This window comes from Pelecanus crispus, chromosome 3 (genome assembly GCF_030463565.1).
Source record: "Pelecanus crispus isolate bPelCri1 chromosome 3, bPelCri1.pri, whole genome shotgun sequence".
NCBI classification, from domain to species: Eukaryota; Metazoa; Chordata; class Aves; order Pelecaniformes; family Pelecanidae; genus Pelecanus; species Pelecanus crispus.
The window spans coordinates 130,802,709-130,824,020 of record NC_134645.1 but is presented as its reverse complement, the minus strand read 5'-3'; the positions used below and the strand labels follow the sequence as shown (position 1 = coordinate 130,824,020).

The window sequence follows — 21,312 nt, the reverse complement described above, 5'->3', positions numbered from 1 at the left end:
CAGCAGCGCCCTGGGGACCCGGGGAGGAGGGGATGCCATTCCTCCCTCCACGCACACGCACCTTCTCTTCTGCAGTGCGCTGGGGACCCGAGAGGTTGCTCGTCCCACGCTTCCCTCCTCTCTCCTTGCCGTGCGGTCGCAGTGACCCGGGAGGAGAGGGATGCTGGCCCCACGCACGCCTCCCTCGCCCTTTTCCCTTTGCAGCGCAGCAGGGACCCAAGGGGATGCTAGCTCTATCCACGCGCTCTCCTTTTCCTTTTGCAGTGCAGCGGGGAGCTGGGAGGAAGGGGTGCTAGTCTTACGTACGTATATATCCTTCCTTTTCCTTGGCGATGCAGCAGGAATCCAAGAGGATGCTAGTCCCGTGTGCGCTCGTTCCTTTTGCCTTTAAAGCACAGTGAGGATTCAAGGGGAAAGGGGATGCTAGTTCAGTCTGCACCCTACCTCCTCTTCCAGTCTAAGGGGTGATAGCTAGCTCCCTCTCCAGTTCCTTCAGCCTGCCATGCAGCGTGAATCGAAATGGAGAGAGATGCTAGACCTGTCCCTCCATATACATGGAGAACCTAAGCAAGAAAGGGTTTCTGCCTTTCCATCATCTCTGCTGGGAGTGGAACAGGGACTGTCGTGGTGTCACTGTGCACAGGGAGCGGGGAAGAGGAGATGGTCTGCGTCTTTCTTCATTCTGCCCTGTAGTACAGTGAGGAGGAGCATGGAAGAGTGGAAGAGTGGGAGAGTTTAGCGTGTGCCCTCTTTTCTCCGTGGTCTCCTAATTGAAATAGAGGATGTGGGGGATTATAGTGTGGTTCTCCCGTAATATGCAACAGAAGTGGAACAGGGCAGTACAGCACTGGAGTTTCTTTCCCGCTGACTAATTAAAATGGAGTTGGGAGAATAATGTATTCTCCTTTTGTGCCTTCATGTGGGTGGGAATGGGTTGGGGAAACGCTGCCAGTGCTTGTGTGCAATGAATGAGTTCCTTTCCTTTCTCCGTGATCAGAATCGGGTGGGGAATGACTAAGGTGACATCCTCCTCTTGTCTCCTCACTTGTACAGGAGGAGTCTAGCTTGTTGTTTTATCACCTCATTTCTCTGGGACAGGTAGCTGTGAGATAATCCACCTACATACTTTCTAAAGTATGATGACTTTTTTTCCCATTGCCCCCTTCTCATTGCTCCCTTAGTAACTTTGAAATTTATTTGGGGGGGAAAAAAAATTCACTCGTGGGAGTCAACCCTTTCATTTCATGATTTTCACTCTTTGTAATAGTCATCTATGCATGTCTTAATTTATCCTTTACAGCAGGAATTGGATGGGCTTCTTACGATTATAAATAACGTATAAATCCATAACCACACTAACAAAACCTAGCTGTTTCCTACCCGTTTTGCCCACAGTTTTTTGTTGGTTTTTTTTTTCAGTGCCTTGGGGTAGATGGGTAGGTATCCCCTCCTCCTCTTTTATTCCCAGTGTCGTCAAAAGTGTTTTGTTTTGTTTTTATATACATATAAAAATAACCACAAAATTTCATATGTAGAGGCTTAACAAAGAGTAGACAGAACTGGATCTGTGGTAAGAAACTATCTTGACACTAAAGATTGCTCATTACAGCATTCATCTGTCTACACCAATTAATAGGTCATCTATATGCTTGTTTGCAAAACTTTGTCTCCTTTCGCAACGATATGGTTGTCTTTTTTTTCTTAATTTCCCCTAGATTTTTTTTTCCCCCCATGAAAGGGCACTGGATGTGGAGGCTATATAATTTGGTGTTCTTTTCTGGCTCTAGTAAATACATTCTTCATTTCCTTCATGATACTATATAGTATAAGACCTTGAGCATAAACTGGAAAAGTCCTGAAAGGACACGAATTTTTTTTCTGCTTTTTGCACAGTTTAAACTTTTTGTGACTTATTGAGTCTAGGTTTTTGCATGTTTTTTTCAGTTTGAGGCTCTGGGGAGGTCAGAAGATGGGTGGATTTGTTTGGAGTCTCTACTTTGAATGTCATTAATATGATGATTTGTGTGACGTGTTCTTGGAGTTCTTCCCAAGACTCTAGATCCTGACCTGGATTTGCCCAATATTTGTGCTTCCAACTTTAACACAATACCTGGTGTGAGTACGGTTCATCTTACATTGCTTCTGGACCTCTCTTATGAAGCATTATCTCCTGATCACGGCTGGAATGGCACCTGAATTACTGGGAGCACGCTAAAAAGTCAGTTGCTAATCCGCACTGCAAGCGGACTTCACTGAAGTTGTCGAATCAAGTCTTTTGGAGTTGGTGGCCAAAGTGTTTGGGAAAACAAAAAAAAGTTACTTGAAGCCAGTGTTCTGGAGAAGACAACAAACTGAAAAGGCTTCTTTTCCTGAGTTTGGGGAACTATTATTAAAATGTTAAAATTGAAGGACTAGATTCAAGGGGGTTAGGCACCTTGTGCAAAACTAAGTAGGAATTGGTTTTGTCTGTCTATAACTTGTAATCTTCTGGTTGGGATGTGAGAATATGCAGAAACCTTTAGGGTTAAGTAATGCTGCCTGGGAGATGGGATAGTTCAGGTCTTCGTTTTTTTTGAGAGGTGCCAAATTCTTAAAAATTAAGTCTGAGAAATGGCTTCCTTAGATTCAAAGGACATAGCTTTCCAAGGCCATATGAACTTGAAATTGGATTAAAATCAGGTGTGATTAGATGTAGCATATCTTAAATATTGTGGCTAATTTCGATCTTCTAAATTCAGTGTGTTGACTGCTCTTCACAGCAATGCTTGCTTTAGAATATAAGCAAGACACTGTGATTTGAGCTGTGTTTGTTGGTTCTACCACCTAACTTAAGGTGTAGATAGTTCTCTTTTTTGCTTTTTTTTGGTCATGTTTTATTTTTTCCTACGTTTGGAACAGTTTTACTATTTATATTCTTTCTGTACTTCAGTGCTGCTTCAAACATGGATTCCCTGTCAATAGCTGTGCCGAGAGTAAGCAGCCTGTGAAAGCAAGTTGTCAATGAACTTAATTTAACATGGTTATGTTTAGCATCTTGGTCTTTTTCCTATTTGCATGTTTGTTTTTGCCAGTCTGTCTTGCACAGCTACAGCCAAAAACGTTGCCTCACATGATCTTAAAGAGAAGCACAGAATTGTTTAGGTTGGAAGGAACCTCTCAAGATTATCTAGTCCAACCCGCAAAGCACATGAGGGTTTAAAGAGGTATATGGTATTTAATTTTTCTGACCATAAGATGAGCCTGTGTAAACAAAAGCGTGCGTGCATCGGCTGATACAGGCAGAAGTCTGGTAATTAACTCTTTCGTATCTCTCACTAAGTTTGTGTTAGTGAGAAAGGAAAAATTTTTTCCATCTCTGACATGTAGAATTTATTTCCCTGAATATCTAAGGAAACACATTACTCTCTCAAGACTGGAAGGCTGTTCAAATTTGTGGTTGCCTACTCTCGGGAATATTGATGGAGGACTTGGGGTTTTCTGGTTCAAACAGAATTTCTGAATTTCTGTTACCTTTTTTAACCATTTTTTTTTTAAAGCAATTGGTTAGAGACTGAACTTTGCAAATTTCATTGCTGTAAGACAAAATTGTTCTACAAAAAGGGCCTCTTTGTACTCTTACGGCTCTGTCAACTTTTTCCGTGCTTCAGCCTCTGATCTCAGAGTTTGTTTCTCCAGTCGATGAGCACGACAGGCTGAGTCCCCATTCTGCTTGTTCCACTCCAGCCCCTTAGCGCTGAGAAAGTGCAGATCCAGCCCTGGGGAACGACTGCTGTTTAAATTGGCTCTATAGGTAGAGTGGAACTGGCAGAACAACCATACGCAGCTACCTTTGCAGTTTCCATCTTCGAGAGCGCGTGGAGAAAGGGGTGGTCAAAGAATGCTGTTTTCTGGCTTATCCTTAGCTGTTATGACGGTTTCTGGAGAGCAAGATAGGAGATGTGTGCAAGTAAAATGGCTTAGAGACAACAAAAAAGCTGTTTACAACTGGACTAAAATTACATATTTGAGCACAGGTAGCCAAACCATGACTGTAGCTTGTTGGGCAGAACAGTAGTCTTCAGTACTGCAAGTTGGGACTTGTGTATTGGTGGTGGTGACTGTTTTGTTTTTGTTTTATAATTATTCAGCAGAAGTTACGAGGCCATGCAACTAAAGAGATGCTATCGCTGTGAATGTACCAGTGGAGATGCTGAGTCATAAATAGCTTGGTTTCAGTGTGGTCAACAATTGTAATGCTCACATGGTTAAATTTAAAATATGGGGTTTTCTAAAAATATTTTCTTCATAGTAAATACATTCCCCTTTTTCACCATCCTGAGCTTTACAGCGTACCAGCTTTTTTCCACCAGAAACAGTCTGAAACCAGGAATAAAACTTGTCAAGGGACCCTCTAGTCTCGCACATGAGAACTTGAAGGAATTTGTCTGCCAGGCCTTTTAGAGCTAAGATGTTAATCAATTACAGGGCTTTTTACTGTATTGTTTGTTGTGTTTTTTATTCTAGGTTACCTAACAAAGGAAGAACGTAACTCGACTGCTCTTCTGTCACGATGGGGTCAGTTGTGTGGGAATGTGGTTAAACATTTTAATACCTTAACCTAATACCTGCTATATAATACTGAGAAAAGAAAAGGTGAGATTTCTCACACGTCTGTCTCAAATACATCATCTTCTGGACTGAGCTGAGAATGTTGTATACAAAGCGTATTCCAGTTTTGAAGAACCTCAAACAAGGACTGAAAATATTGCCCTTGAAGTGAAGTCTGAGGGTACATGAGGAGTTGGAAGAGCTTTCTGACCGGGCTCAGTAACTGGCCCCATTCCCAGCGTGGAAGGATGGCTAATAGCTGGATGTTCGGTTACCTTTGGCTTTTGGATGTTTTGGTGGGGCACACAAGAGGGCACAGTTTATTTTCTTGTGAGCCCATCATCTTGCGGATGTGCCAGGATCTGCCTTACAATACCACCTTCATGCCTAATCTTCTGAATCATTACGATCAGCAAACAGCGGCATTGGCAATGGAGGTAAGACTATTTTTTTCAGCAATACGTATGGTTTTGGCCTTTAGTGGACAAATAATTGGTAACAGAATCCAGGAAGATATTTATATTAGAAATCAAAATGAAAAAAATCAAGATAATTAATAATTTAAACATAAAACCAAATACTACTTGCATAAGATGTATTGTAATATATACTAAAATATTCTATGACTACAAAATTTGCCTAATTTAGTATAACTGAGCGTGAAACACTGGATGTGTTTGTATGTTAGCCTGTTACTTTAAATATTTAGACAGATCAAGAATGCGTATTTTGAATGGTCTGTCACTTAACTAAATGCCAGAAGAATAGCATACTGAACAACGAATAGAAGATTTTTAGTTCTGAAGACTATGTTCTTTGGTGGCTTTGTAATACTTGGCCTTTTCTTACTCGCCTAAAATTTGGTGTGAAGAAAATGAGAATAATAAGACATACTATGAAAATAATGGAGATTGCTCATTTATTAGTACTGCTTTTCTCAGCTGCAGGACAGTCTGTTGTCTTGCAGACAATTTAGTTAAGCTGGTTCTGTTCCATATCCGGGCAGACAAGCTTTTAGACTTGCACTGTCTTTGTTATAATGGTACCTTATTACTGTTACCATTATCCCCCAAAACCTTCTTTGGACTTGTGTATAATAATCATCTTCTTTTAAAAAAACCCAGCACGTTTCCACTGGTATTTGCCTAAGCTTTCTTTGGAGAACTTTCCTGATGGGGCTTCAACCACACACTTTGTCTCTTTTTATCTATAGCCTAGTTTATACAAGACTTTTAATTTTCCTTCAGTCTGTTCTCTATCCTGCCACCCAGCCTAAGGAGTTTCCTTACTCAGTGTTCTGTGATATGACTAAAATTGATGGAAATTCAGAATATTAGGCAAGTCTCACCATCCACCTGTTCAAATTTTCATGAGAGATTTGTGCAGATTAGGCTTATTTGTATTTTTGAAGTGCTTGGGAATCCTCACGGGTAGATACACTGTGCTGTGTACTGAGAATAGAAAGAGTCATCATGCGTTTTCATCTCTGAATGCTCTTCCTGACAACACAGAAACTTAATTTAATTGTTCTTGTTAAATAATATAAAACCAAGGCTTTACATAGTCTTTCTACGGAAGAGTTGTGAACCAGACTTGACAGGCATTTTACTGTAAGAAGAAAATAAAGACTCTTACCCTTAAATGTGCTTTCTTTGAAAGAACATGGACTTGCATTTCAATGGCTCATTTGGATGTGGCTAGGGATTCCAATTATACTAAATACATAGCAACAGGAATGAATTTTATTTTAGAATTGGTTCTGGTAAGTTCTGAGGACCTTTGAAGATCTAACTGTTAAGGAGTAAAAATGAAGCCAAAGCAAGTAAGCAAGTTGAATAGGATAATCTGTGAACAACCAGGTGAGATAAGCTGCTTATTTCATTGTTGAAAGGTGGAACTTAGGATATTAAAGGAATCGATGAAACCAACTGGATTGAAGACTTCTGGGACTTGGCTTGTGGAGGTGTGGAGATAGTGGCATTTGGTTTTGTTGGGTGGTTGGCGGTCACCCCTTGGAGTGGAAGTAGATTATCAGTGGAAGGCTTTCGGGATCTGCGCAGCTCAGTATTTTCTTACATGATCTAGAAGAGAAGACTAGCAGTAAGATGAGAAAGCCTGTTGATACTGTTGCGAGTAACTTAGAACTAAGGTCAAACCAGAATGAAGAATTGTAAGGATCTTGAGATTACGTTTGAGATACATCGAGCCATAAAATTGTTGAGGAAATTGAAACTGATAAATATGTGTGTGTTGGGGGGAATAATATTCTTCACATCAGTGGTGGTGGTCAGCTTATTTCATTGGACTTATGATGGTTTGTTCTATTGAACTATGATTTGAAAGCTTGACTGAGCAGTAAGAAAGCCAGAAGGCCAATCAGATGTGGAATAATTAGGAAAGGAATAAAGACCAGACTTTACAGTGGTGGTGTACAGTCCCATGGCTCACAAATAGCTGGAGTGTTCTGAAGTTCTGAGCTCTCTCAAAAAACAAGTTTGGACTGAAAGAGGTCCAGAGATGAACAGGAAGAATGACCACAGGCTTATGGAACGTGTCCAGTATGAGGAGTGTTAGACTATGGCAGGGTGCCTTAGCCTACTTTTAAAACAGAAAAAAAAAAAACCCAACAGCAACAACTACCATCATAAGTGGCATGCAGAGGGTTGTAGGGATTGACTGTACACTGTCTCTTCCAGCGCAGGAACTAGGCTCCACCAAATGAAGTTGCTGGAAGCCAAGTCAGAACAAAGGTGAAGGTTCTTCAAATAGCTGGCAGTAGAGCCGTGAAACTCTGACAGTACTGTGGATGCAAAAAGTTTGAGGAGACTGGACCAGAACTTGGAAGATAATGCCAGTGAGGGTGACTAGGCAGAGAAAAACCACTTCAGGCTCTTCCCCTCGGCAGAAAATTGTCACAGGCTGGGAGAGCATTTAGGAATCTAAGAAATGTCCTGCTAATGGTCTGTTTTGCCAAGCGTCCTGTGCCTGCTAATGGCAAGAAGAGGTACTATTTAGGGAAGGGATGGAAGCCTCTTGTCTGTGGGGTGTTTCTCCAGTGCTCCCTCCGTATCCACAGTCCCTGAATTATGGATGTTGAGGCAACCTCCCTGCCTGTTCCCTTTAGTATCATTGAATGGATCTGTTATCAATGAATTTCTCTTAATTATTTTATGAATCCTGTCAACCAGTTCACTAGCCACCATATGAAGAAGTACTTATTCTCTAACCTGTTTTAAACCAGTTTCCTGCTAGTTTCATTGAACGGCCTTTTGTTTCAGTATTGGGCAATATTGTGCTGCAGTTAAATCCTCTGTTACACTTCTGATTCTGGAAACCTCAGTTTTATCCCCCAGGCTTTTTCTCTCCAAATTGAAGTGTTCCAGCTGTTCGGGCTTTCTTCTTGCAATTCAGCTGCTTCATTCCTGTAATAATTTTAGTTACCTTTCTCTGTCCCTTTTTCTAGCCTTGTCCTTGCTGAGGGATGGAGATGAGAATGGCACACCACTCCAGATGTGGGCACGTTGGGGATTTACTTATAAATAAAATCACGCTTTTTGCTGCTAATAGCTTCCTAGCAATGGCCAACATACTGTTCATTTTGCTGGCTTTTGTTACATGTTAAACCAATGATTTCGGAGAACTGTCAAAAATACCACTTTCACTAACAGTCTGTTTATGGCCACTGTTGGAAGCAGAGCAATAATTACATGGACCCTCAGTCTGAGCCAGAATAACTGGTGTAATTGTTCTTATCTTCAGAAAATAGCTTTCTGCTACAGAGAGAGAAACCGTCGAGAAGCAAACGTTACTTCTCTGCACTCTGTGGTATAAAGCTCAACTTAATAGCGTAAATTAGCTTGCACGAAACACTGTGGTGCTGCAATTCATACACTAGCTCGATGCCAAAGCCATTCTTAAACTTAGCATGGGTGCGTTGGTGTTGTGGGTGTACGTAGTACTCCCTTCTGCCAATATAATTAGCATATAGGCCGGTGGTTTCGGTCTGGGGATGGACTGTGGGCTACTTCTCAATGCTTCATGAAAAATGGTGAAGGCTGTGCAAAGAGACAAAGCTATTATCCAGCTTAAATTCACTACGCAGGGGCCTGTGCCTCCATTGCAGAGTTTTTTTAGGGGTTTGAGCAGGAAAAAAAGAATGAAAACCTGTGGCTTTTCCTAAGTGTATTTCCACTCATTATGTCAGCCTGGATTGCCCCTTAAATCTGTACTTAGCAAGAAGGAAGTTTTTATTATTTGGCTTTTTAGACATCATTTAATGTTGCAGTCAAATGGATGGAGCACTCAAATTTTGAACTGAATAAAGTCTATTAAAACTTGAATTGTGACTTTTTCTGGTAAACACCTCTCATCTCCAAGCCCTTCCTAATTGCTGCGAGCATAAACTAATATAGCAGCAGAACCAGTGACTCATCTTGTGTACTTGGGGGGGGAAGGCCTTGTACTTCTCACAGTTTTTCCATAACGCTTTTTCACCACAGTTCCTAATAAACTCCATAAGAGAAATGCAGCTTGCTTGTACTGAGAGAGTACAATACAAGAAAGAGTGAATGCGATGCAAAAAAGAGAACTACTACAGCTGTTGTCTTACTGTCAATAAATTCAGTGTACTTCACTTACCATACCACTGATTGCTTCATTGAAGGAACTGTTTAAAAACTTCTTTATTGTTACTTCTTGAAAACTCAAAAAATCAGTAAGTTGCCTTTTTGAGCCTTTATGCTAATACGATTGCTTCATAATTATAAGAAAGGCTAACAAGTCACGTCATCAGTGTTGCCTTGTTATGTTGCAGCAATATTGGTATTAATCACCTTGATTAAACAAAGAAAAATAGAATATTACATCAGGAGTCCCTCTTAGTGTATACTGGTCCATGCCGTAACCGGTTCCTATGCCTTTATTTACTCCTAGGAAAGATGATGCCTTAAGCTTTCTGCTGCGCTACATCAGCAAGGCCTGCTTTAATCCGGGAAGACTGCAGGGAGGGCTTTCTGCACGCAAGGGCCTGGAGCATTATTTTATCCCCAAGCGTCTCTAAAGGGGCTTACTCCTTTCGGTAGAGGAGAAACACCAGTCGCACCAGTCCCACCTCTGTTAAACATCTGCTTGGCTACGGCGGAGACTAAAACGAGGGTCATTTTACATCTGCTTCTTTCTAAAAGGAGTAACGCTAGTTAATACAGACTAACAGACTCATCGTGATAGAGTATGGAGATATGAGATGGTAGGTGTAAAGGACACGCATTTTTCGGAGCTGCCTGCCCAGGCCTGCGGCCAGGCTGAGCTGTGCAGGCCGGAGCGGAGCTGGGAGCTGTCCTGCCCTGCAGTACTGCACAGCGGCGGCCGCTGCGCGCGTCGGGGGCCTCTCCTTTCCTGACTCGGTGGGGTCATTCCTGTTCTCTGCTCCGTCCTGTCGCGTAGAACATATTGTAAGGTATTTTTAAAATTTTCTGTAAGCTGCTAACAGGTTGTTTTATTACAATAACCATCTAGCGTCGTCTGTCTCAGCTATGCTGTTAAAACTTCCCTCTAAATACGTTCGTGTCGATAGTGTGACATTGAGATGATGTTGCATTGTGCTGCTGCTGCAATTCTGCCGTGTTACATAGATCATGTGCTGAATGAGGCAGTGACAATGGAGAAGTTAAATTACCACTATCCCCCCCGAGGGATCTGACCTTGTTTACCCATCTCTTGGATTATTATTCCTACAAAGAATTATCTTCTGTCCCTTTTTCACTTAATATTCCTTTGGCCTTGAAGGATTTGCTTATGCGTAAGACTAGTAAGCAGTGTTTTTTATCTGCCTTAATGCAATTTTTGCAGACAAATATTTTTATCAGAGAACATGTAACTTGGTCGCCTGTTGGAGCCTGAGAGCGTGCTACTAAAGCTTTTGTCACTGAGGAAGAGAAGTGGTTTAATATGATGATTGCCAGCCTTGTTGCAATTAAATATACTGCCAGTACTTCCTTCTCCTTACCCTGATTTTTATGGGACCTCACAAATGATACCAGGGGTCAAAGAGGCTTTAAAGGACAGGAACCAGACACAGCTGAGGGCTAAATGGGTCCCTCTGGGTGAACGCAGAAGCGTTGTCTTTTGGGATTATACCGGAGGTCAAACGTCCCAGAAATGAGATGATCCAGTCACCATACGGGCAGAGGAGATAACATGCTATTCCTCTGCGCTCTCTCACAACTTCCATTCCCATTTTGCTTATCAAGAAAGAGCAGCAGTAGGGACTTAGGGATGCGCCATAGCTAGGTTGGCTAGTGTGTAGGTGGGAGATGCAAAGGGGGAAATGGAGAAATAATGTTATCCTGCAGTTGATTTGTTTTTTGCAGTGTGAGGGAGGTAGCTGGAAGGGGAGAGGAGTCATACCGACTCGTATGCTCCTACTCCATCAGCATGGTAGAGTTCACCAGCTGGGAATCATTGGATTAATATAAACTAACTAGCCAGTCATGGAGTTTTGAGTATTTAGAAGCAGAGCGAGTGAATAGTTAATGGACTTTGTCACAGAATATGCAACGACAGCTGTGAAGACACCTCATTTTTCATACCCTATTTCAAATTTAGTGGCTTCTTGCTTGTACTGATTCTTGCAGAGGATCATGCCGTTGACCTGCCGCAGAGCAGAGCGCGTGCTGCAAGATTTGCATACCCTTGCTGACGATATTTCTGTGTTTATAGCACAGTTCCTTTTTTGTGGCAATATATTTTTTTCTTTTTCTCCTCCCAGCAGTGATCTTTGGAGTCTAGTGGGTTTTTTTGTTTTTGTTTTTGGGTTTTTTTTTGTCTTTTTTAAGTAGAAAACAACTGGAGTATGCTTAAAAATGACATCAACAGAAGACATAGCTATATTTATTCCTATCCTGGTCTCAGCATGTGGGATAGGAGTTAGGTATTTTTCCAGTATAGGTATGTCAAGTATTAAGTGGCTCATTTTAATGGTCTTTCTCAAATAGCTTTTCTATCAGGCATATATTACTACTGATTTCATATAATCAGTTTGGACTCAACATGGAGTGTTGTCCCTTAATTCTTGATTTGCATGAGGGCCAGGGAAAAGTGTGCAAAATTTACTGCTCTTGGTTGATGTGATTGTGATTCCTGCCTTCCCTGGAGCTGGGAGGTGGTACTGCCCCATTCCTCCTCCTATTTCTGAGTGATTTGTTTTGGGTTTGGTTTTTTTTTTTGGATACAAGTGGGAAGTGTCTGTCTGTCTTTCCCACTGATCAGCAAGGATGGGGAGAATGTAGGGTGGAAAATCCTGATCAACTTCCCCCCTTAATTCCATCTTTATTCCTTTCTATCCCTCATCTTCTTTTGCCTGTGCACTATACTCTCCTAAATCTCAGCATTTCCTTGGCTTTCTGTATTCTTCAGTTCTGCATCCAAAACTCGTAGAAGTATAAGAATATAAAGCTAATGGAAAAGTAGGTTTTAATCAGCTGGTGTTTTGTAAGCACCCTAATCTTAGACACTAATTTGCAGTAAGGATTAATTTTCTCTTTAGTGTGTAAGATTGTGATGCCTACAGAACAATGGAACTGTACATGATCATAAGAATGCAAGCTGTACACCAGCTGATTAAAGCCTACTCTTTCATTAATTTTATGTTCTCTTATTCCGACTCTGAAGTTTTGCCTTAGAATTAGCCACGTAAAGATATAGATTGTTCTATTGTTAAACCAGAATGTCTCAAAGCTAGAGCTGCAGAGATGATTCTGCAGAGTACAGGCAGAGCAAAGGAGTTCCGCGTAACGTACTGCTTACGAATTCTTGCTTTAGGAATACCTGAGGCTTGTCTGTTTGAAACGTGTCAGCTTGTGGTTTCAATCTTGACCTGTAAAGGCCATGAGTGTTGTGCAAAGGTGAAATCCTGAGCGGGTAAGAACCATTTGGGAAGAACTAGAGCTGTTACATCCCCAAGTAGATCCGTACAAAAATTAGTATGAGCTGACAGTTTCGTAAAATGAGGCCTCTGAGGAAGCTGTTTCTTGAACGTAGCCTTAGATGGTCTCATATTAGGGCCATCAGTCTGATCCTTTTCACATGAAGGTCCAGTGAACTTCAAGATAATCTGAATGAATAATATTCAGTGAATACTGAAGCATTTAGACTCTTCAGACAGGAAGAGCAGCCACGTGAGATAATAATTTGCGTTCAGATAAAGCTCAGAGCTATGCGTATGTGCCTACTTTGAAGTTGGTAAAGGCTTAAATAAGGAAGAAAGGGAAAGAATCTTGTCTTTGCCTAGAAATCTTCTGAAGCAGTAAACCCGAACAGAGCGATGTCCAGGAGCAGATGCACAAAAATTGGATTTTTCGGCTGCTGTTGCATGCAGTGTTTTGTGTTTGGGAGGGCATTGCAATTCTGACAATCAGACTGTCAAATAGGGACTTACTGAGGAAGGTATTTGTCAACGCGGCGGTACCCACATCCACAACAGCAAACTGAGTGGATTTGTGGCTCTTGATCATACCTGAGCATGCGGTCCATCCTAGTACGACAATCAAAGGGCATATAAATGATAACTGGCATTTTAAGGTGGAATGGATGCTTGCTTCATGTGAGCAATCACAACAGTGAGTCTCTGATTTTTTTTTTTTTTTTTCCTCCGGGAGCCATACCATTGCACTTTAGGAAACCAGATAAAAGTATTACAGTGCTATGCTGTACAGAGCAGCATGAAAGAACAGAGTACTAAAGAGATGCTTCTTTTTAAAACAAATACAAAGAACACAGGGGATAAACTTCTGCATGCAGATCATCAGTGCTCAAATAGTAGAGCTAGATAGCAGGTGTTAGAAACGCTTACTTTCTTTTGCCTGGCTAACAGATGTTCTCCAGAGAATAATTTCAGAAATACTGCTTTCTAGTCTTCTGTGTTTGTTAATGAGAACAAGATGCTATGTGAATATTCTCAAAATGCAGACTAGTAGTGAGAGAGAAAATGAAGAGAAGTAGGGTTTGGGGTTTTTTTTTTTTTTTGTTAAATTGATAAACTACTGCTTGCACGTTGAAGATGAACTCTGTCACCATGTACATATTTTCTTGAATAAAAGATTAATTCTGAATGACGATTCAAGTGGAAATATGGAAACGAAGTTTAGCCTTAATAGTTCAGTGCAAGCATATGAAAAAACCATCAGTTTTATGTAATGATTCAGTTCAAAGTGAATGATCTACATCTTAATCAACGTCTATTCACAGAGGGCTTGTTTTCAGGGTCATGAAGGCAGATGGCTCTGCATTGTGGCTAATTCTGTAGCATCTGGTAGAGGCTTAAAGAGGAATTATTAGGAAAGGTGGAACACACATGAATTTATTTTGAATAGTTAAATGAATTTATTTTGAATAGTTAAATGACAATGTAGTGTATAGTCAGTTGTAGCTTTATATCTGCAAGTGTAAACTCAGAAGCAAAAGAATGTTGTGCCGGAGCATTAAGGGAATATTGGTCCTACCGTTTACCATTCCTCTTACCTACCACAAGCGTACAGACATTCGCTCCTATGTGTGTATGTTTTTTCTCTACCTTAATCAAAATCAGCCAGTTGATTCTGGAGCACAGGGCTGATGGGGAGCGGCTGAGGGAACTGGGGGTGTTCAGCCTGGAGAAGAGGAGGCTGAGGGGAGACCTGATCGCTCTGCAGCTCCTGGCAGGAGGGGGCAGGGAGGGGGGTCGGGCTCTTCTCCCAAGGAACAAGCGATAGGATGAGAGGAAATGGGCTCAAGCTGCGCCAGGGGAGGTTTAGGTTGGAAATTAGGAAAAATTTCTTTACGGAAAGGGTGGTCAAGCATTGGAACAGGCTGCCCAGAGAGGTGGGGGAGTCTCCATCCCTGGAATTATTTAAAAAACGGGCAGACGTGGCACTCTGGGACATGGTTTAGTCTAGTCTACCCTTGATTGGCTTAGAGTAGACTTGGTAGTGTAGGTTAATGGTTGGAGTGGATGATCTTAAAGGTCTTTTCCAACCTAAACGATTCTGTTTGGTGTGAGAGGCAGGCTAGTAGAAATGAAGTTGGGGAGGAGATGGGTAAATGTAAGAACCTAAGAAGGGCGATACAAAGTGAGACCAGGGATTTTCTTTAGGCTGGTAGTCTGTCACCCGATGGTGGCCCACAGTGGGTGCTGTATAGAGAAGATAAGAACACATCAGGTATGTAACGTGCATCTGCCCAGGCTGTTCTTCCATGTTCAGCAATTTGTGGCTTGGAAACGATGTCTTGCATTAGCAAAGCAACCTCTGATGTATTGTTCTATAAATTTATCAGCTTTCTTCCTGAACTCGTACACTCTTCTAGCATCGACACAAATCGGTGGCAAAGAGTTACAAAAGTGAAAGGTGTTGTGTGAAGAATTTGCTGCTGTTGTTTTTTCTCTTCAAACGAACCACCTGCTGTTTTTATGTTCCCTATGTTTTGTGCTGAAGATGAACAATTGGACCGTATTTTTCCTTTATGTATCATTTGTGATTTTATAGAGCTGTTTCATGCCTCATCCTCCTGCTGTCTCTTTTACAAGGTACAAGAATAAAAGTATGCCGTATCTATATTTTTATGTACTATATGAATGCGATGCCATGTTCATATACTGTATGTAAATCTGCTCTGTCTGATTGCTCTTGCAGTAACAATAATGACTACACTATCTTCTGTATTTCGCAGAACTGTTAGTGTAAACTGTCTCTGCATGTTTGAAGCCATAGCTCAATAGCAATCTTCCGGAAGCTGTGTTGTTTCCAGGTATGTGTGAGGCATTTAGAAAATGTCTTCAGAGCCCGTCAAAGTCAGAGGGGAGTATTCAGCATTTTTTCATTAAGTATTTGCGTGGAATTTGAGAATCAGATCTGCCCAGTTTCTCTGTGGTCTCATATAAATTAACGTGATGCTCTTATGTGGACTTAAAACAAGCACAAAGCTGGATGCTCGGTCCTTAAATTAAAAAAAAAATTGACTTCTTTTCATTTGTAAGACTTTTTTTTCATGGTAGGTTCTAGCATTGCATTTTTAACGACACCTTTCCCATTTTGTTTCCCATCTTGTGAATTTGGCCATGATACTCGCCCTCTCCGCCCCGGTCCCGCAGAGTGAGTTCCTATGGTTACCCCCCCCTTTGTGGGGTGACAAAGGTTGGCATCTTGATTCTCCCGAGCCAAATTCTGCCCTTTGACTCTCTCCCCTTTTCACACCCCTCGCTAAGCTTGGCCTCTCGCTCTGCTCGGAGCCTTGTCAGCGAGGGGGTTCCCATGGAAACGAGGAAGGAAATTTGAAAAGAGAAGAGGAGAGAACAGAAGCACAAAGGGCTGGTTAATTTGAATTTGAACAAGGAAGGCAAGCTCCTTGTAGTTCATCTTTGTGTGTTGTAGAAACCTGAAATTTATCTTTTAAAAGTTGCTTTCAATTTGTAAACTTGTTTATATTCCCTGTTTCTTGATTCGTAGAACAAAAGTTGTCATGTTTGTGGCACTGAGCAAGGAGAAACATCGTTCTTTTTAAATTCAGTGAGAGAATTCTGGTCAGCCGTTCATTTAGCTTTTCTCCCCTGACAGGTCCAAAAGCATCATTCATGTTTTTAATATTTTTCTCTGAAAACTTAGACGCATTACATATTTTCCCTTCATAATGATTTAGTCATACTGTCAATTATCTAACATCTGTGCATCCTTTTTTGTGGAGGAGTGGATGAATATATGCCGTTCAGAATCAGCAGAGCCATTAGTCGAATCCCTGCTCATGAGTATTCCTTCTGCTTTCTCATTGTGCATTTTTAGCATCGTCGTCCGATCTGGGCAGGTGCAATATGGAAATGTAACTGCGGAGAAGAATATGGTAACAAAGTTTGGTCTTGGATTTCAGGTTTGATGCTTACTGTCGATAATAAAGAAGACATTTCAAGAAAGCAAAAATGTGTATCATGTGACTGTAAGTGCCTTTGAGACACTTTATCTGCATATTTTACAAATGTGTTAAATAATTAGTTTGATATTAATTTCTTAAAGAACAATGAAGATACTTTGTCTTCAGATTTTCCACGGTAGCTTTTTGAATGACAAATTGTCTGTCTGGTTCTTACAGAAAAATAGTCTTTACCTTATGTAGAAGAAATTTCATTTAAATGGTTTGATTTGAAAATTTGTCCTCCAGCTGCACTTTTACAAAATCTTGTGGCTAAAATACTGAAAAATCTCAGACCCTGAAGGGTACACAGACATTTTCCTTAGTCTTACTTTGCAACTACAGGAAAATTATACCTGTTATTCAGAATAACCTTAATTAAGTGGCATCACAAAAAGGCGACATAATTCTTCAGATCCATCAGCTACTTTTTTTCTGACACAACAGGAGGCAGTTGCTTTTGTCTGAAAATAGTAAGCTTCCAGGCTTTTAAATTTCAGCTTTGGTTCCCCTCCCACTTTGTACGAGTTGCTATTAGTAGCCAGGGTCACGGAGGGGACTCAAGAAAGGGGCACTGAATTGGAAGCCAGGACTGTAAAATATCTGCAGCTTGCGGTTCTACTGCAGCAGTAGCAGATTCCTCTGACATAACCTGTCGTACCCATCAGAGAGGAGCCGGTGCGACAGATTAAAGGACGCGTTTTTGATCTCTGGGTGTTAGTCCTCATCCGTGAGGTGGGAAGCAGTGGGAGCTGAAATCAGCAAAGGGCTCTTGAGCAGAACTCACCATGAAACATTAACAAATGCAATGTACATACACTCCTATCCACTGTCCTCTCCCCATCCTGCTCCTTCTGAGGTTTAAGAGACAAAGGGAGGAGGAAAGCCAGCTCTGCTGTACGAACTTCCCATGGCTCTTCAGAGCAGAAACGCCCTCCGCCTGGTCTTCCGTGCTCTGCCAGGTGAGCCCTGCTGTGGCTAGCCAAAGGGGGCTGATCACAGCAGGCTTCCCCCTCGTTTCGCCTTCCCTACCTTATAGCCCCACACCTGGTCTTTGCTCAATTGCGTTTTCCAGCCTTTTAGACGCAGGTACATATAAAAGGGATTTAGCAGCGTTGGGCAATTATTCAAAGAGGCAATCAATGGGAAAACCCACTTACCCCCTCTTGTCTCTTGCATCACCCTCAGATGTATCTCCAAGCACTTTAATGCAGTCTTGCCTATTTATCTGACCTGCTCTTTTATAGTTTGATCCCACTGATTCCCTTCTCTGTAAGATTCCCTCATTGCAAACACCCCTGCAGTGTATTCCATGCAGAACCTGGCACGCAGAGTACATTTACAGTGCTTGTGAATGTCACTGATTGAGCTACCTTTTGAAGAGGTACTTCTTCCGCAGCACCCATAGATAGTTGCTTCTCTTTATTCTATTTATTTAACTGGAAAAGAATTTGGGTCCATCTTCCTATGTAGGGCTTCACATAGTAGTTGCATAATTTTAAGTCTTCCCTTGTTTCCTGCCATCCGTGTCCCCTCCCTCCTCCCACTGTTTTGTTAATCCCGTTACTGTGTTCAGTCTTGTCCTGTTTGTCTAGAGTGTTTCAGAGACACGCAGGATACACTGGGGGAGCAATTTTTCCCAAAACTGTGTTAGTGATACAGAAGAGAGCTAGGCACAAACTTCGGTCCTCAACAGGGAGAAACTTCTGGACCTTTGAGGACAAAACATTATTTATTTTGAGAGAAGCAAGCATGCTTTTAGGCTGCCGCAGAAACAAATAAGTGGAGGCACTGTGGGAATTCCTGTCAAATATTTATCTGGTAAATTATTAACTGTAGGGAAGAAAAATCAACTTCAGGAGCCTGGTTTTATTCTTAATTTGTTAGTTTTGGTGAGGCTTTCAGAATTGGTCATTCAGATGCTTGTGAGGTGGATAACAGCTTTCTGTCCAGTGGAAAAGTGTTGCACAATTGCAATTATTTTTTTAATTCCCTTTCCCTATCCTCCCCTATAGAGTTCATCTGTGACCTCATTAACTTGGCACTGAATGGGAGGGATAGTATTCCCTGATGAATCTTAAATTTTAATTTACAGCTGCTGTGTTCAGACATGTTTTTTAAAAACAGTTAATTCTTAAAATTGAAGTCACCAACTAATTATCTTAAAGCATCTATCTTGAGCAGAAATGTATTTTTCATTTGGAGTAAATTGAGATTTTTTTAGTCCTAACTTTTCTGTTCTCTATTACTGTCTGACGAAGTAGAGAGGCCCAACTAGTGACCCTCTTGTAATTCTGTAATGAGGTAAAAGAAATATATATTATTGGGATGGACAATCTCTTTTAAAAGTTAAAAAAGCCATCCTAGTCGATGGAGCCAACGTTTGGTCAGAATGTCACTGTAGAATTATATTAATGAAAGAAAAATCTCTTTCCAGAGACTGAAAGCTTCCCGAAAAGCTGCCTCATATTGCCATTGTTTGTGTCCAGCTGTACATGCTGTACAGATAGCGCATGGGAAGAATTTCATGCGTAATACCAAAATATAGAAAGTTTATCCCGAGATTCAATTAGCCGGCTCACCTTTTATTTTTGTAATCCCTTTATTGTACTTGCTCACAGTAATAGCAACAGTACAGGATAATTTTGCACAGAGCCCCTGGTAACACTGAGAGATACAGTGTTGGTTTTTTCTCAAACTTCCAGGTAAATATACAAGTTTTCCTGAATAAAATCTGGATTATATCATCATCTGCCCATGTCTACCCAATTAATGCGTGTGAAGAGTACAAAGTACTGCACCTTTACTTTTCTTGTGTTAGAAATTGGCTAAAAGAATCACAAAACCAGATACAATCCCCTGAGAATCCTTACAATCAAAATAGTCTGAAAACTGTAGTTGGTATATGAGAAAGAAGAGAAACGCTAACAACTATAGTAGAGTGACTGTAAAATGAAGTGGAAGGTGCTGTTGAATTCTGACTTGGAGACAGTGCAGCTTGATTTGGATCGGATCCTACTCCAGCAAATGCATATAGGGGACAGCAGGGCTGCAGAGTTCTAGAGTGAGTGTAGACCACACATCCAGGAAAACCATCCCGCATTATTTATGCATGTGAAACAACCTGCTAATTTTTAGAATTAACTATATCAAAAAAACAGCTTAGTGTACTAGACTAATAGTGTAGCCTTCCCGGAAATTAAGCGTGAGGGAAAGAAAATAAATAGTTGTCAAGCCAGCAGATATGTTTTAAATATTGCCCTGTGAAATATCCTTAATTTTGAGGCCCGAAGATGCAAATCTTCCCTCCTATCCAACTGTTGACAAGTGTGTGTATGTCTGTGTGCGTGTATGTGTTTTTGCTGGTATGTAGCTAGAACAGATGGTTTGTAACGTTAGATTAAGACACAGCTGTTAAAGTATTAGCATTCGTTTTGCAGATAGGTTTTGTTTGCTATTCAGAATAATTTTCACAGTATTAATCCAACAGATTATGTTGGTACTTCACTTTGTGTCATATTGTTTATGTACATAGCTGTATTGGATCAGTGTCATGCTCTGATTCTTTCCAAGCCATATATACCAACCTCCCTGACCTTTTCCGTTGTTAAGAAAGGCATTATTGTATTACCTGCGTATTCCCTTTGATTTTCAATTTAAACAATAAATATTGGGCAGAGTCAAGAAAAGTTTCAATACGTAGCCAAACACATCTGTAAATTCATTTGGCACAGCTGGTTTTGTTTTTCTATATACGTAACGAAGGAACGGTCCTAGTGGATATTGCGAGATCATTCCCTGAAGAGTTTAGATAGATTCTTTATGGGCTTCCATAGGAGCAAAATTAAGTCATTTAACATATGCCCAAGGAGATGTTGATCCTAATGTAACCAGGAAAGACAGGAGGGTTTTTGAATGATAATGCCTGCTTTGAGAACACTGTCTGATGTTCAAAGCTCAAACAGTACATTTATTTATGATGATGACTGAATCTGCCATTGAATTCTCATATATGAAACCAGGTGTTTTGGCTAGTAAGAGAATTTTGTGAGAGAATTTTGACAGCAGACCGGCTGCCAAGGGAGTAGCAAATAGAGCTTCCTGAATTCATTTAGTGTGTTTTTTCTCCTGCAGTCTTCTGTCTCCAAAAGGTTATGCTCTTGGGTTTTAACAGCATCAACGCCCGTTCTCTGCCATAGCACAAAGTCTTTGTCTTCTGTGTTGTGGAGCTAATGCTATAAAAGTCAAGGGTTTACCCTAAACATATCCTTGTCATGTTTTCTGGGTCTGGCTGTGTCCAGGGCAGTTGAACTCTATTTTAGATGGTTATGAACACACCAGATATCCTGAGCAGCACAGCTTAGGGTTCAAGGTTAACTAACTGTAAGGTTGGCTTAGCTGTGCCCCGTTCTTCGTCCTCCAGTAACATGTCCCTTTTGCACCTCTTGCACTGGCGCCAGAGCTTGCCCAAACCTATTGTAAGGTCGTTAAGGAGCTAAACCGGTAAAAAATTAAGCTTAGAAAAAAGTGAATTGATCAACCTAGGTGTGTTATGAAGGAAAGATACTTAGATGCTAACACTTAAGGTCTCAGCATTCAGGATCTTACCCTGACTTTTTACACTACTACTGGTCCAACTAGAGCATGTGTGGCTTTGAGGTTGGTTTCATGGACAGTTTAAATCAATCTTCAGCCCGAGTCAGTGCAAAGGAGGCTGGTGTCAGGGGAGAGGGCAGGGCTCGATAAACTTATGCCCGTTGTGAAACAGCAGCCTGAGGTGCATTAGATGACAAC

The 21,312-nt window shown here is 41.1% G+C and overlaps 1 protein-coding gene across 2 annotated transcripts in view; it reads left to right on the top strand.

The window, feature by feature from the left end:
* Window positions 1-4,835: 4,835 nt before the first annotated feature.
* FZD3 (frizzled class receptor 3) overlaps window positions 4,836-21,312 on the top strand; it is a 54,200-nt gene continuing 37,723 nt past the window's right edge. For both annotated transcript variants that reach the window (XM_075707070.1, XM_009483270.2), the window contains exon 1: window positions 4,836-5,024. In XM_075707070.1, coding sequence (XP_075563185.1) covers window positions 4,836-5,024 — 189 coding nt within the window. The remainder of the gene's footprint in view (window positions 5,025-21,312) is intronic.